The sequence below is a fragment of the Mus caroli genome, chromosome 3, assembly GCF_900094665.2.
Source record: "Mus caroli chromosome 3, CAROLI_EIJ_v1.1, whole genome shotgun sequence".
In the NCBI taxonomy this organism is placed as follows: Eukaryota; Metazoa; Chordata; class Mammalia; order Rodentia; family Muridae; genus Mus; species Mus caroli.
In genome coordinates this window covers 76,142,520-76,160,032 of record NC_034572.1, presented here as the reverse complement: position 1 = coordinate 76,160,032, position 17,513 = coordinate 76,142,520, and the positions used below count along the sequence as shown (strand labels likewise).

At 41.7% G+C, this 17,513-nt stretch overlaps 1 protein-coding gene across 1 annotated transcript in view; it reads right to left on the bottom strand.

Annotated features, from left to right (window-relative positions):
• Positions 1–1,238: 1,238 nt before the first annotated feature.
• Positions 1,239–17,513, bottom strand: part of Dchs2 (dachsous cadherin-related 2) — a 215,712-nt gene continuing 199,437 nt past the window's right edge. Inside the window, exons 17-20 of the mRNA XM_029475593.1 lie at positions 14,296–14,426; positions 10,138–10,424; positions 6,580–6,712; positions 1,239–4,594 (exon numbers count right to left, since the gene is read on the bottom strand). Of these exons, the coding sequence (XP_029331453.1) occupies positions 1,980–4,594; positions 6,580–6,712; positions 10,138–10,424; positions 14,296–14,426 (3,166 nt within the window). The 3' untranslated portion in view covers positions 1,239–1,979. The remainder of the gene's footprint in view (positions 4,595–6,579; positions 6,713–10,137; positions 10,425–14,295; positions 14,427–17,513) is intronic.

Genomic DNA, 17,513 nt, shown 5'->3' with positions numbered 1-17,513 from the left:
GAAGGAAGACAGTTGAAATTATATTGTTTACTTAGGGAAAAGCACTCTGGTTTAAAGGGCTGACACGTGATTTATTATAAACACTTAACCAGTGTGTTCACATCTTGCCCTCCACTCGACTTGTGCCAGTTATTTGATGGTGCTGTAGTTCTCTGGTGGTATTAATAAAGTCATCAATTAAAGATCTGCTAAATATTGGTAAGGAGCTCTAAATGTGTGTTGTCTTCTGTTGCTTATGAACTAGTGAGGAAAAAAAGCCCACAGAATCATGTTCAGTCATAAATCAAAAACAAATGACTTAGAAAAGAGTGAGATGGAGAACCCCCTTTTCAAAGCCTAAGTAAATGGAAAACCCATCGAAAAACAAGGTATTTGTGGTGAACGCAAGTAATTCTGCTACAAAGGATGGAATTGGGGAAAGAAAACCCCAAGTATCCTCTCCCTCCGATCAATGCTCTTCATTGAGAAGAGGTGGAAGACAACTCTTATTGGCACAGTGAAATAATTATGCAATTTTTTCCTTTTACAAAAGTCAATACATTTCGTCTTCAGATGCCCTGAAGATAAGGTGAGACATGAATCAGTGCTGTCACATTGAAATGGCCCACATGTAGATGACCTTCCCTGGAATTAAAGCTTATCCAAAACCCTTCATGGCCATCACACTGCTTAAAAATGAGGGCTTAGACACTTGCTCTCAGTTTGAGTCAACAAGAGGACATAGTCCTACATTCTATCAGTATAGGGAGCCATCAAATTGCTGCCCTACTAAATTTGATATCAAATTGCACCTACAATGTTTTTAAGTGAAGAGAAATTATTTCATGCAATTCCAAAGGTGGGATAGATGGGGGGTGGGGATTAAAAGAGCTAGTTATGGAGCAGAAGCCTGTCTGATCTACTGAGAAAAATACCCAGATGCATTAAATGTTTCACAATGGAATTCCTGGAAGGTGATCCTAAATCCTGGCTGTGGTCTCCATGCTGCCCCCAGCCCAGGAGGATGACTGGTTGATCATCACCTTCAGGATACAACTATCCTCTCAATGCTGTAAAATGTCTCTGATGCCCTCTTGGTTCATCAGAGAGAGGGGCTGTAACACTTCATGTGAGCACCAGACATCATGTCTGTGTTTCTGAAACAGGAACTGGGTAAAGCAGAATTCTTTACACCTCCTTGTGAAACTATTCCAAGCAAGGACAGAGTACAGGAGAACAGTAAATGGAAGGGAGACTTCTGACACCCACCCTTAACTTTAATAGTAGAAACTTTCATATATATAAAAGAAAAACTTCATTTAAAAATATACTGCTAAAATACTCTATGAAATTTATAATTAGCTAGTAACACAGTTTTATCTACACAAACTTCAAAAGTGGACATTGAGTAGATAAATTATCTCACACCCAAAGTCACAATCCCTAGAAGAAAATAAAATGAAGTGGTTTCTATAAATTAATCTTTGAAGGTTTTTTTTTTATCTGGACAGAGCACCAGTGGGGTCATCATTTGGAGAGAAGGCAGCAGTATCATGTTGGTAACATGCTGAGCTGCCTAAGATTCTCCTGTCTGTCTCAGCCTTACATCAAGAACGGGTTTTCTGCTTCATTCAATCAAGAGTGCATTTTTGGCTATATTAGCACAGGGTCATGAAAAATTCCAGTCATAATTTCTGATGCTTATTCAAATCATAAACTTTCAACATCAAAGAAACAGGAATGGTAAAACATACTAGTTAATGTCCTACACACACGAGTCCTGAGAGTAACCTAAAAAAATCTAGACAAGGAAATAACTTCTCATTAAGGCTGGAAGAGATTTGAGAAACTGAAGTGGGCAAGTTTAGAAAACCACGCTGGCTACATGAGATAGTCTGCTGTTGGGTAAGAATGAACCCATCCTTCTGAACTTGCTTGAGTTTTTTCATGTCTGAGCTGAGAGATGGGCGAGCAGGCACGGAGTCAGCACGAGGGTTGGTCTATCCTTGAACTTCGTCTTCAGCTTTCCTGTCATGCCATGTACCAAGCATGTGCGTTCCTCTAGATTCTCCATCTGGCAACACTGGTGACCTGGCAGGAGTCTGCATTGTCAGTAGGGAAAGAGACGGAGAGAAGTTGGGAGTCATAGCTTCTGGTAGAGACCCGCCATGGTAGGGAAGGGGAGACCGGGGGAATTTCGGAAGAACTTGGCCCAGGGTGATGGCTGGCATTCGTGGGGGAACTGCCTTAATCCCTGGCTGCGCTACTGCTGTGATCAAAGGGGGTGGGAAAACAAAGGACGTGTCTTTTGGAATGCCAGGCACCTGCAAATGTTCATCCTTTAGTCTGGCAATATCATTAAACACTGAGGCAAGATGCTGGAACTTGGGTTCCCAACTGAGGAAGTAATCCCAGGCATAGCTGCCTCTGACATCATCAGCAGAAGTCATCTGAGTGGAAGGAGCTACACATCTTCCTTCCTGACTGCCTGAAGTGAAGGACTCTCTCCTGCTCTCAGCCAAGACACCTGCCGTTGCCTCTCTTCTCAGGGATAATGCATTATTTTGAACATAGATTATGTCACAGCCTTCCCCTCCAACTCCTTCCTCAAACATGTGGCTGGCTTCCATTACCTCAGAACTAGTCATCACATCTGTCTCTCCTGACAGGCAAGAAAGCTGGTCAGAGTCCCTAGGGATGCCCGAGTCCGGCACCCTAGAACCCCGGTCACTCAGGGCAGAGTCTGAGTCCTTTCTATAAGGATTCTCATTTATCCTCTGGATTTCTTTATCTTCTGCAGTTTCTCCATCGACAGAACAGTGGCCACTGTAGTTTGAGTGCCTGAATAGGTGGATAATGTCCTTCTCCATGACACTCATTAAGTTCAACCATTCAGCAGGCATGACTTCACCAGACCCTGTCACACCCCTGTACTCGGCGGTCTCCTGCCCAGCCTTGAGCTCACTTGCAGCCCCAGTCAATTTGGGATCAGCATCTGGGGATGATGGGGTCTTCTTCTCCTCATAGCTGTGTAGGGGGTCTTTTTGCTTATGCCTTAAAATCAGTACAATTAGAGTGCAGACAAGCGAGAGGAACACTAACAAGGAGACCACAAGGCTGATGGAGAAACTGTGAACCAGTACTGTTCTATGGTGTCCTTCGGCTGTCAAAGAGACATTCACAAACACGCTGCAGGATGTAGATTTGGAGCCGGGCTTGGGGCTATGAGCAATTATTTTCACTTCCAGAGTGTCTTCTTTGTTGAGCTGACTGCTTACTAGGAGAGGAGCTCTAACCCAGTAAATGTTGCCATTCGTTTTGTTTACCGAGAAGACAGTGGATGGAGTCCTAAGAGAGTAGAGCACCTCCCCATCCACACCAGCATCCGCATCCGAGGCCTCTACTCTGCCAATCAGCTGTGGTCCTTGACCCTTCTCAGGGAGACTGAAAAAATATTGGTTTTGAGTAAAAATGGGTTCAAACTCGTCTACCCCTTCAACTTCCACCCAAACCTCCAGAGAAGCTGAGGCATCACCTCTGTCTTTGGCCTGAACCAGGAGGCAGTACTCCCTGACACTCTCATAGTCAAGCATTTGCTCAGTGTGAATGTCCCCTGTCAAAGGATCAATGGCAAAGAGATCCTGATAAGGATGCATCCCGTGTGTGACAAGGCAGGGTGACACAATAGAGTAAGTCACCTCCCCGTAAGGCCCGCTGTCAAAATCCAGAGCGTGCACAGAACATATGATGGAGAGAGGAGGCAGGTTTTCAGGAGTGATGCAGGCCAAGGTAGAGGACAGAAACTGAGGTGAGTGGTCATTGTCATCTAACACACTGATATGCACAGCAGCAAAAGAGACGTGTTTCTCCTCCTCATCTGTAGCTTGGATGGTTAAAGTGAAGGCTACTGTTTCCTCATAATCCAGAGGTTTCACCAAATAAAGAACCCCAGTTCTTTCTTCTAAGTAAAAATGTTCTTTTTCATTTCCAGAGATTATGCCATAGATGATTTCTGCATGTGAACCTTTGTCAGGGTCATCTGCCGATACCATGGTGATGTGACTCCCCACCGGGGTGCTTTCCTTGACATGGGCGTGGTAGCCTCGACTGCTGAAGGCAGGTGCATTGTCATTGATATCAAGAACGTCTATTGCTATGACACTTGTGGAACTCAGTGGAGGGCAGCCATGGTCAGACGCCAGAATCACAAGCTTGTGGCTGGCACTAGCTTCTCTGTCCAGAGCATGAAGCAACACAAGAGCACCACTCTGCTGGTTGGGATGTTCTGAACCAAGTAGGCTGGTTTCAATGTGGAAGTAGTTGTGTAAGTTGCCGCTGATGATAGAATACTCGGTGTGTGTGTTTTCGAAAGAGTAGTCACCGTCGATAGTTGAAAATGTCATGAGGGTACTTCCGATGGGGGTATCTTCACTCAAGCTAAGATTATAGCATCCTGCTGGAAACTCGGGGGCATAGTTGTTTACATCTTGTATTTGTATCTCCACTAATGTGAGAGCCGTCAAGGAGGGAATTCCACCATCACTGGCTTCAACAAGAAACCGAAGTGTTGGTATTTTTTCCAGAAGTGATACAGAATCAGTAGTAAATATGGTCCCTGAAAAATAAGACAGTGTGTCAATGCTGTGAGCTAAGTGTTCATGAGCTGTTTAGCTAGCAAATGCTTACTGAATATGCAAATGTGCTTTGCTCTTTGCTGGGTGTTTTAAGTTACAGCCAACAAGAAGTCCAAATAGATTTCAAAATTATTATATTTATGCAAAAGCTTCAGTTTCCATTTACATGGGCTGTTTGAGGCTGCCTTTGCTACATTTTTTCCTGAACTGCTTTTGTATAGTAAGTTGTTTCATTATTAGTTTTCAAAGAAAGTACACTCTTGTCTTATATAGTTTTATTTTATTCCATTATCTCTAAATACATATCCAGAGATGATCTAGCTGAGCGGGGATAACTAAAAGATAACTATTCTGAGCAGGGCAGGGTAGTGCATGCCGATAATCCTAGCATTTGGGAGGCTGAGGCAGGAGGATTGAAAGTTAGGGACCAGACTGGGATGTACAATGAGACTCTGTCTCAAATAAAAATTAAATGGCTTGGATATTCAAGCATTCAAGTGGTAGAGTATGTGTGCCTGGACCTCCCTCACACACACACATACACACTCACACACACACATACACACACACACACACACACACGAGGGGGCGCTACTCTGGAAATCACTTTATCCAAATAAAAGCAGTGAAAATGAGCATGTGGAGTATTTAATTACAGAGATAAGCTCATGAGTTAATTCATCAAGAGGCGTCTTTTTCCTTATGATAAAATATATCAGATATCTCTTATTGTGGCAAGCATGGAAATAATGTCTTTTACAAGTGTGTATACAATGGCCTTATTATTAAAGTGTTTTAAGTGTGGTCACTAAAAATAACTGCTGAACCACTGGTGAGGTTTAACTATCACAATTCAACTACAGCCACACCATGAACTAGACGGATTAATTTAAAACATTCTAATCAACACTCTGAGGCAATGTTTCCATACCACACCTATCAGGCAATCGTGCTGCTAAGACTTAAGTGTTCAAAGGCCTGAAATCCACATACTGCTATTGGCCGATGTGGGACAAGAGTTGCCAGTGCCTGAAGTCCTGTGAGATGAGAAGGTTCAAAGACAAAGTCATGAAGGGCAGTGAAGCTCCTGATGACCTTACATGTAAAGCACACACCTACAAGTTGTATAGCATTTCTTATTCTCTCATTACAAGCACCCAGTGAGTCTTCTTCTGATACTTGGGACCTAAAGTCATCTTTCAGATAATTCTACGATTAATCTTAAACTCACCTCTCTCTTGAAGTGATGCTGTGATGGGTAGAGATACTGTGATGGCAGAGCCCTAATGTTTTCCAGATTGTGCCCCACCAGGACACCGCGTGGCTGATCATCCCTCTTTATTAAGTTCAGCATTCAATGCTTATTTACGATTAATGTCCCTTGTTGCTGAAGGGTTTGAGTGAGCAGTTGCTTGTCTGGGTACATTGCATACCACAGCTGTCCTCTCTGACAAAAATACAAAGGGCCTGGAAGATACCCCATAACGCAGAACTGTGCAGTACTATGCAATGGCTTCCATTTGATAGAAATGGAAACTAAAGTGTATCCACCTTTGGATTATCCTTGTCTTTATCGAATATATGGGGCTATTACTTCTTTTTTGCACTAGGCTGAGAAAACCAGCTTCCACACTCTAATCATATGAAATCCTGCAAAAAATGAGCTGATCTTTTTCACATTATTTTGATTCTTGTTGAGTCACAGAACAAATAAACTCTGTTGGTTGGACACATGAACTCAGGCACTTACCGTTGAGCAGCATTTAACCAACACCCTTTGCTGTCTGCCCACTGAGATGATGAAGATGTACCACTGCCTTTTACTACTTCAGATAGGTAAGAGAGCAGTGCCTGTAACTGCAGGGAATGGGAGGATGGCAGAGGGCTGTGTTAGGAGCATTCAAAGCTGAGGAGTCCATGTTTCTGTACAATAACCTGTGATGCACGACAGCTGGTATTAACTTACCATTCCTGGGGTCGATGGCGAATCCCTCAGGAGGGGAAAGGATCCGGTAAGAAATGTCTCCATTGCTTTCTAAGTCGGTGGCAGACAGGGTCAGCACCAAGTACCCTCCAGGTGTGAGTTCAGGAACTGCAGCCTGAAGATAAAAGGGGACAAAGGCAACACGCTGGCAAACAAGTAATTTCCAGGAGCATAGGCAGAGCCTGATACCATGTCATTAATGTTGGCTCAAGAAACTCCCCAGTCTGCCTTCGGTAGGCCTTGTCATGGTTTGAATGAATATGGCCCCCTTAGGGGATGATTGGGAATGGCATTATTGGGAGGTGTGGCCTTGTTGGAGTAGGTGTGGCCTTGTTGGAGGAAGTGGAAGTGTGGGGTTGGGAGTGGACTGTGGGATTCAGAAGTTCAAGCCTGGCCCACTGTCACTCTCTTTTTTTGCTATGTGCTGATCCAGATGTAGAACTCTTAGCTCCATCTCCAGCCTCATGTCTACCTGTGCTCTGAACCTGTAGGCCAGTTTCAACTAATTTTTTCTCTTTATAAAAATTGTTGTGGTCATGGTGTCTCTTCACAGCAATAAAACTCAAATAAGACTGAAGTTAGTGCCAGAGAATGGGGTATTGCTGTGACAGGCCTGACTGTGCTTTTGCTTAGAGGGATGTGGACTTTGGAACTTTTGAATTAGAAAGGCAGTTGAACGTTTTAAGCAGAGCTTAATGGGACATACCAGTAGGAGCATGGAAGACAATGGTGCTGAGGGTGATCTGAACTGTGGGGACCTGGCTCAAGAGGTTTCAGAGGAAAAGAGTATTCGTGTGTGGCATAGAGACCATTCTTGTGATATTGTGGTGAAGAACGTGGCTGCTTTCTGCCCTTTTCAAAACAAAAAAATGCACCTGAGGCTAAACTGAAAGAAGACATATGTATTAACAGCTTTGGCAGAGGAGATTTCAAAACAGCTTAGTATTGAGGGTGTTACATAGTTGTTAGTGGCCAGTCTTATGCAGATCTAACATGAAAAGGAGCAAGCTGAGAAAGGGAAAATAAAAATGGACAGTTTGAGGAGAACAGGAACACTGGAAATCGTAAACAGATTAAAGAAACTGAAAGTCGCTAATTGGAATAGAGAAAAGTGATCCCAGAACAAGATCCCCACCCAGCTCAGCTTCCAACGTGTACAAAGGAATTTAAGAAGAAAAGTTCAGAAGCAAACATGGTAGCTCACGACATTAACCCCAGCACTCTGGAAACAGAAACAGGTGGATCTCTGAGTTTGAGACCAGCCCGGTCTACAGATCAAGTTCCAAAAGAGCCAAGTTAAGACATAGAAAACTACCATGGAAAACAAAAGGTGGTGACAATGTATTTGAACAAGGAGGCCGTGTTCATGCTCTAGCAAGCAATGCAACTTGGCAGCCTTCAGCCACATGGTTTTGGCTTCAAAGTCAAGGATAAAAGAAAGGGGTATGGAATCTTCCTCCACAACTAAGGAAAGCCACTGAGGCCAGGCATGTGTCAGGGTTGTTATTGTATGTACATCTAGAGATGCATGAAGCTGTGAGGATGAAGCCCAGAGATCCCCAAATGATGGAGATGACAGAGTCATGGGATACCTGCTGTAGAAAGCCGCTAGCAGGGAGTGGTACAAGCTCAAGAGGGAAAAGTGTGTTGTAGTCAACAAAGCTGGAAGGAGTTGGAGATCTGGAAAGTGATTTGACATCGGGCATAAAGACACAAAGTCTGGAGTTTGCCCAGCTGGTTTGCAGTCTCGTTTCAGTCCAGCATTTCCTCACTGATTCCTTTCCCCTCTTCTGGGACAGTAATGTATATCATGTGACACTATATGCTGGAAGTATGTGTTTTCTTATTTTGATTTTATAGAAAATTACAGTTTAGATATTGCGATGTGACTCAGAAGAGACTTTAGACTTGGGAATTTTAAATGGGGTTGAGACTGATAGACTATGGGGACTTCTGAAGTTGGACTGAAGCACTTTTGCATTATGGTATGGCTACAAGCCTACAAAGCCAGGGAGCAGAATGTGGTGGTGTGGATGAAGGTGGCCCAAATAGGCTCATAGAAAGTGACACTATTGGGAGGGGTGGCTTTGCTGGCATACATATGGCCTTGTTGAAGGAAGTATGCCACTTGGGATGGGTTTTGGGGTTTCAGAAACTCAAGTCTGGCTCAATGTCACTCTTCCTGCTGCCTGATGCTCCAGATGTAGACCTCTTAGCTTCCTCCCCAGCACAACGTCCAGCTGTCATGTGTCCTGCCCTGGCAATAATGAACTAAACCTCTGGACCTGAAGGACTAGCCCAAGTTAACCATTTTCTTTTATAAAAATTATGATCATGGTCTCTCTTCACAGCAATAAAATCCTAAGGAAGACAGACACACTGATGTTTAGCATGGATAAACTGAAATGTTAATGGTCCCAGGATTTAGAAAACAGTTTTAATGTTATTCAAGCTTGGTTTTACTATTAAGCATTTTCTTTCTAGATTATATCCAAATGACAGAAAGTAGTATAGTGGGTAATTGTATGCCTATGGTATTAATTGCATGACTCAAGTGAGGCTTTATGGAGAAGTGTTACTTAGGTTAAGTTCTGTTATTCACCTTACATTTCCTCCATTGAAGAGTATTGGCATTCATTTCTGGGACCTCAGTAGACTGTGGTCACGGTTCTAATTTCTGTAAACATACAGACTGCCCTAAAATCTAAATTCTGCACCTTCTTTTTTATTTTTTAAAAAGTTTATTTATTTTATGTATATGGGTACACTGTAGCTGTCTTCAAACACACCAGAAGAGGGCATTGGATCCCATTACAGATGGTTGTGAGCCACCATGTGGTTGCTGGGAATCGAATTCAGGACCTCTGGAAGAGCAGTCAGTGCTCTTCCGCAATGAGCCATCTCTCCAGCCCCAAATTCTGCACTTTCTAGATCTGCTCACAATCTGTTTGTGTGAAATGTTAATCCATGTCTTCCAAAAAAATAACAAATCTGTCCAAAGCATTGTCAGATAATGCAAACTTGTTCATCTTCCCTGTGGCCTTGCAAATACTAGACAAATTTCAATAGTTGTGAACAACTGAACTACAACTCTACAAACACACACACACACACAAGAGAAAATACAAAGGTCTGATGGTCCCCAAACTCAGCAAACATAAATAAAAGAGCCTCATAATTCCAGATGACTTCTGATCCACAATGTGATAGACAAGACTGCAACATTAACTCAGGATGAACAACAGTGAATGCTGTTAGCCTAGACCAGCCTAGTGGTGATGGAGGGCTGACTTCACTCGCCACTGTTATTCATTTGAAGTATATAGGATTTTTTTTCCTGCCTGTTTGTGTCTCAGGTACATGCCTGATGTCCGTAGAGACCAGAAAATGATAGCATATCCTGTGGATCTGGAGTTAATTCCCATTGGGTGCTGAGAATCGAACCAGATCCTCTGAGCCATCTGTTAGCTTCATCCCCTGTTCCTTCTAGTTGTTTGTTTGGTTTTTTGTTTGTTTGTTTGTTTGTTTGTATCTCTTTACCTGGTAGAAATCTTGAGTAAAAACTGGTGGATTATCATTGACATCCAGCACATGGATGATGAGGGAACCCTCTGTGTGGTGCACTGAATCAGAAACACGGACGATCAGCTCATATTCGGTAACTTCTTCAAAATCCAGTGTTTGCGCCAGCACCACCACTCCAGTGTCCTGACTGATAGCAAACTTGGCTGCAGAGCTGCTTTCTTTGACAAGACTGAAGGTGAAAGCTGGATTCAGATCCGCATCATGGACGGATACCCGAGCCACAATTACACCAGGCAAAGAATCTGCAATCATGACCAATGTCAGATCCCATTAAAATTCATCATCAAAAGACATTTCTTCAATCGTTCAGCCCAAGTATTTTCATTTTAAATCTAAAATGATTTTTCTTTTTTTTTTTCTGGCCTGATTTCTCATCTAAAGCTCATTATGGACTAAATCAAAACACAGAAGAATTTATAAGTACAATAAAAGTGAAAATCTACCACAGAGTAGAAAATTGAGGAAGTAGGCTATGCTCCAGTTTTATATTATAGTTTTCCACCATATGCTTACAACACAACTCCAGAATCAAAAACCATCCCGAGTACTCTCCCGTGGCGGGAGTTTCTATGTCTGAGCAGAGACTCTCGGGGGCATAGAGGAGAGAAAGGGCATTACTAAACACATAATACAAATAATTAACTTGGAAAACAGGCAAGAACTGAAAGAAAATGTAAGATTTAGTACTTAACTGCTTAGTGTTTAATTTCATAAAATTAATTCTTTGATAGTGACACCAACATGGCTTTCTTCTTTTAAATTTGTTTCTCAGAACTAAATTTACCAAGGCTATGAGAAAACAAAGTATACTCAGTGCTAGTGAGGGAAGAAAATCTCTGATTTTATTCATCAGGAAAAAAAAATCACAGAATAAATAAAGACACACTCAGTGTCTCCCGTGGTCTCTACCTAACCCACGTATGAAAGGAGGTTTATTTCTAAGAGTCTAGTATGGTATCAGTGGAAAGTATCTGCCAAGATATTCAGAATTATTCTATTATATGTGGAATTTGTAATTTCTAGTCTTCAAGGCTGGGGAGGAATTTTTGGTGAATACCAACCACAGTTTACCTCACTCAATAGATTTTGACTTATGGACTCTGTTCTTGTGATATATTCATGCCAGTTACACTGATACATTTTTGTACCAATTCACATGCTTAGAAACAGCATACAGTTCATCAAAACAAATGAAAATACTGAAAGTGAGAGATAAACCTGAAATGTTTTGTTTATAGAATAACAGTTACAGGCATCCTCATGTGGAGAGATTTCTGTGGAAGGGAGTCTGTATAATTTGTTTGGAAAGTGAAGTCAGTAAAATAAATGTTCAGAATGTTTCAGGATAAATTTGGTAATAATAGAGAGAGGAAAGAAACAAAGGTAACTGCTATTTTCAACCATATCTATAGGAGGAGAGGTTGGCTTTCCTAGTGTAACTATTTACCATGGGACAACTTTGGGTTCTCAGACTATGGGGTCATTATTACACAATAAATGCCCCAAAGAGTCCACCACTAAAACAATGTCTTTTAGTCTCTACCAGTAATGTGGGTTATGCTAAAGGAAAGTGATAACTCTGCAAATGACAATTTAACTTCTCTATCATCATTAGTATCCTGCAAAGATCAACAAAGCATGAGTCTGACAGAATCCATGCTCAAAAGAGTCAAGTGATTATTACGGCAACAACAATGCTTCTGAAGATCTCAGAAGATGGAAAGATCTCCCATGCTCATGGATTGGCAGGATCAACATTGTAAAAATGGCTATCTTGCCAAAAGCAATCTACAGATTCAATGCAATCCCCATCAAAATTCCAAATCAATTCTTCAACGAATTAGAAAGTGCAATCTGCAAATTCATCTGGAACAACAAAAAACCTAGGATAGCAAAAACTCTTCTCAAGGATAAAAGAACCTCTGGTGGAATCACCATGCCGGACCTAAAGCTCTACTACAGAGCAATTGTGATAAAAACTGCATGGTACTGGTATAGTGACAGACAAATAGACCAATGGAATAGAATTGAAGACCCAGAAATGAACCCACACACCTATGGTCACTTGATCTTCGACAAGGGAGCTAAAAACATCCAGTGGAAGAAAGACAGCATTTTCAACAAATGGTGCTGGCACAACTGGTTGTTAACATGTAGAAGAATGCGAATCGATCCATTCCTATCTCCTTGTACTAAGGTCAAGTCTAAGTGGATCAAGGAACTTCACATAAAACCAGAGACACTGAAACTTATAGAGGAGAAAGTGGGGAAAAGCCTTGAAGATATGGGCACAGGGGAAAAATTCCTGAATAGAACAGTAATGGCTTGTGCTGTAAGATCGAGAATTGACAAGTGGGACCTCATGAAACTACAAAGTTTCTGCAAGGCTAAAGACACCATCAATAAGACAAAAAAACCACCAACAGATTGGGAAAGGATCTTCACCTATCCTAAATCAGATAAGGGACTAATATCCAATATATATAAAGAACTCAAGAAGGTGGACTCCAGAAAGTCAAATAACCCCATTAAAAAATGGGGCTCAGAACTGAACAAAGAATTCTCACCTGAGGAATACCGAATGGCAGAGAAACACCTGAAAAAATGTTCGACATCCTTAATCATCAGGGAAATGCAAATCAAAACAACCCTGAGATTCCACCTCACACCAGTCAGAATGGCTAAGATCAAAAATTCAGGTGACAGCAGATGCTGGCGAGGATGTGGAGAAAGAGGAACACTCCTCCATTGTTGGTGGGATTGCAAGCTTGTACAACCACTCTGGAAATCAGTCTGGCGGTTCCTCAGAAAATTGGACATAGTACTACCGGAGGATCCAGCAATACCTCTCCTGGGCATATATCCAGAAGATGTCCCAACCGGTAAAAAGGACACATGCTCCACTATGTTCATAGCAGCCCTATTTATAATAGCCAGAAGCTGGAAAGAACCCAGATGTCCCTCAACAGAGGAATGGATACAGAAATTATGGTACATTTACACAATGGAGTACTACTCAGCTATTAAAAAGAATGAATTTATGAAATTCCTAGCCAAATGGATGGACCTGGAGGGCATCATCTTGAGTGAAGTAACACAATCACAAAAGAACTCACACAATATGTATTCACTGATAAGTGGATATTAGCCCAAAACTTAGGATACTCAAGATATAAGATACAATTTGATAAACGCATGAAACTCAAGAAGAATGAAGACCAAAGTGTGGACACTGTGCACCTTCTTAAAATTGGGAACAAAACACCCAGGGAAGGAGTTACAGAGACAAAGTTCGTAGCTGTGATGAAAGGATGGACCATTTAGAGACTGCTGTATCCAGGGATCCATCCCATAATCAGCTTCTAAACGCTGACACCATTACATACACTAGCAAGATTTTGCTGAAAGGACCCAAATATAGCTGTCTCTTGTGAGACGATGCCGGGGCCTAGCAAACACAGGAGTGGATGTTCACAGTCAGCTATTGGATGTATCACAGGGCTCCCAATGGAGAAGCTAGAGAAAGTACCCAAGGAGCTAAAGGGATCTGCAACCCTATTGTTGGAACAACATGATGTACTAACCAGAACCCCGGAGCTCTTGTCTCTAGCTGCATATGTATCGAAAGATGGCCTAGTCGGCCATCAATGGAAAGAGAGGCCCATTGGACTTGCAAACTTTATATGCCCCAATATAGGGGAATGCCAGGGCCAAAAGAATGGGAATGGGTGGGTAGGGAAGTGGGGGGCGCTATGGGGGACTTTTGGGATAGCATTGGAAATGTAATTGAGGAAAATATGTAATAAAAATATTAAAAATCAAAAAAAATAAAAAAAAAAAAAAAAAAAAGAAATGGCTGCACATATACACACTGTAAGCACTGAAAGTTGGAGGCTAGAGACTCAGCCGCCAGCCCATCTGTACGCAAATCCAAGTGTTAGGATATAAAGCCCTTGATATTTGATATTTCTCTTAAGACCAATAAAATGAAGACAAAATTATCTGGCTTGCATGGCTGTTGAGAACTATACTTAATAGAACTTTCTGGCTGTTGGAAAAAAAAAGATGAATGTGTAAGTCAATCAAAAGCTGATTCCAAATTGCCATACTTACTTTCTGCAATTTCTACTGCTTCTGAGGGGAGAAAGACCGGGGCATTGTCGTTTATATCAGTCACCTGTATCTTGACCAGAGCTGTACCAGAAAGCCTGGGCACCCCTCTGTCTGTGGCTTGCACAATCAAGCTGTTTTGGAAAAGAATCAAGGAATGTTATGAGCCATCTTGGAAGTATAAAAAACATAAATATCAAATCTAGTTTAATTTTTTATGTGAATCCCCTGACGTTTATTTCTCCCATGGCCTTTTCTAAATAGCATCATTTACAATTTATTTCACAAGAATGGTAGCTTGAAATTTATGTATTTTTGACAAGTTTCAAGAACAAGCTCCAGCAAGCTGCCAGGAGGCCATGAAGCATTAATGTAAAAATAAATGCACAATTTCTTGGAGACAGTCTTTAAAATTCTAAGAATAATCTAAACAATCCATGTACCAACACTTGTGCCCACCCTATTGCTTGGGGATTGCTACATACTTCCATCTAATTGTACCATGAAAACATCCTGTCAAAGTGATGGCTATATACGGATACTATTCAGATCCAAATTTCAAACCAACCAACATTATAGACTTGGAGAGCTTGCTGTCATGATGAAGGAGCAACTGGGTCATAATGGGCTTGCACTGTTCAGAGAAGAAAGGGTGAATTCTGATGGAATTCACACAGTGTGATTTAATCTCCCTGGGGTAGTGCTATAGTGAACTGTTCTACCAGCCAAGCTAGAGTGACTTCTACTGGCCTTACCTTCTCCCCTTCTCTCACTACTCTTAGCATCATCAGATTGCAACCCTGGTCAATTGATCTCTTCAGTGTCCCTTAGATTGGTGTGTTATTTATTTTGGCCCTGTCTTGAGAGACTCGGGTAGAGTGATCAAACACCACTTGAATCTAGGACCTAACAGTATGTTAGAACATGGGAAATCCAATGTTTTCACAACCAGTGAAGTCAAGACAAACTGGGACTTGAGTTTTTTGTACTAAATCCAGAAAAGCATGGGATTTCCTACACTAAACACAGGGAAGTGCATGCCTGTGCTAGCCAGTCTCTGTACCCATTTCCTTGGAATGCATCCTTAGGACTTGAGAGATGGCACAGTGGTTAAGAATGTATACTTCTTGAAGAAGACCCAAGTGCAGTTCCTAGCACCCACATCTTGTAGTTCACAATTACTTCTGATGCCATTTGGCCTCCACAGGCACCTACACTCATATGTGCAAACCTCCCTTTGCCACCATGCACCCATTAAAAATAAATCAATAGCAGTTTGAAAACCTGAACCCCTATTTAAACATCTAGTTGACTCTCCACATTAAAACCATTCAATTTCCCAAGCAAATATGCTTGACACTATAAGTGCTGGCTTCTGGCTGATGCTTCCATCCTTACACTCTGGTTACTTTCTAAAGCTCACAGCTCCAGTAGGGATTCTCATACTCTTTATGACCATAGTACACTACACATTTTCCTGCCACAATAGTTATAGTTGTGATGGGGTATCTGTCTGCCTCTTTCCTGTGTTGCTTTAGGATAGATGGATGACTATCACTCTAACAATTTTCTCTAATTAATGTTGAGTGTTAATTTCTGCAGGCTTTACCATGGCTAGAGATTTATTAAATGGTAGATCCAGAATCCAATCTTAGGTCTTGCTCGATTCAAAATCTGTGCTCCTTATAATGGGCCCCTTCCCGGGCATGCTTTCTGTATTGCACATACAGAGTACCTAATCATAACCCCCTTTCATTTTTCTCTAATAAATGTTGTGAGAGTCATGTAGTGAGAATTTTGATTTCTTTTTTAAAAAGCCTAGCAATGTTAAGTAAATATGTTTTTGTTTTAATCCCAGGTGTGCGATAAGAGGCTGCTTCACAGCAGGTGATTATGATACGAATCACTCTCTAGCAGGGGCATGGTTTTGCCAGCTGCAGATAGTTTCTGAGAGTGTATATGACATTTGTAAGTCTGGAAGCTTTCGAGAGACTATAAATGCCAGAGCTCCAAGAGGAACCGGGTATACTTGCTCAGAGGAGGTTGCTGCTGGATCCTGCTGATGCAATTTGTCAAGTGGCCATGGGCAAAGAGGAGAGAAGGAAAAAATGGATATCCTGGAGACAAAGACTGGACTTGTTCCAAGTAACTCAATGCCCTTAACTAGCAGGAAGTAGTTGAAAGAGGTCTGTACCCCTTTCCCCCTCTAACTCTCTCTCTCTCTCTCTCTCTCTCTCTCTCTCTCTCTCTCTCTCTCTCTCTGTCTCTCTCTCTCTCTGTGTCTCTGTCTGTCTGTCTCTCTGTCTCTCTCTCTCTCACCTATTGTTGGGAGGTTGAAAGAGATTTGGGTGGAATAAGAGTTGGAAGGGTGGTGGATAAGAGAACCCAATAAAATATTGCAAAAAAACAAAAACAAAAAACAAAAAAAACCCCACATCTATAAATCCAGGAAGAAGCAGGTACATTGTAAAGTATACTGTCACCTTCATTTCAGAGAGTATTCATATGAGCCAGTTACAGAGACTATCTTTTAAGAAACTGCATCTTGAAAGTAGGCATAATTTCTTTTGCATTATTGGTGCTTTGTAGGTGTCTTTTCCTTTCCCCATCTTAAAATTTAAAGTGATGTAAAATTAAGTCTCATCTCTTCCCTTTTTTGAATTCCACTAAGAACAAACTGCTACTGCTTACTGTCCTTAAAGCCCACACACCACTGCCTTCTATACTCCTGGAGATAGGACAGCAGCAAAACCTCCACTTGGATTTCATAGGAATGATTCTAAGTGGGAATTTGATTTGTAATCATGATCATCAGTCTAGTACATATGGGAATATTTTTGTGAAAGTAATCAGCTCATAATTTTGTTTTTCTACTGCTGTCTGCTGAAGAGCTCTAGCAGGCCTGAGCATAGCAAACATAGCACTGACAGATACTGCCCTTTATCTTTCCCTCTTCCCCTTGCAAGCACATTAGATTACATCCCTAAAGCTAGTCACCAAATTCTGTTCTCTTATTTGGTCATTTCTTCCTCCCAAGGCTGACTACCAAGGTCGAGCTATCAAAGTCTAGCAATCAAAAGCTCCCTCTGAGTCACCTAAAATGTGCCCAATCAAAACAATCCAACTCCTCCTCCCAGAATCCCTTTATAAACTGCCATTTGCCTATGGTCATGTCTGTCTCCTCTCTATGCAGAGGCAGTCCTTTGTCTCTCTGGGGCAAA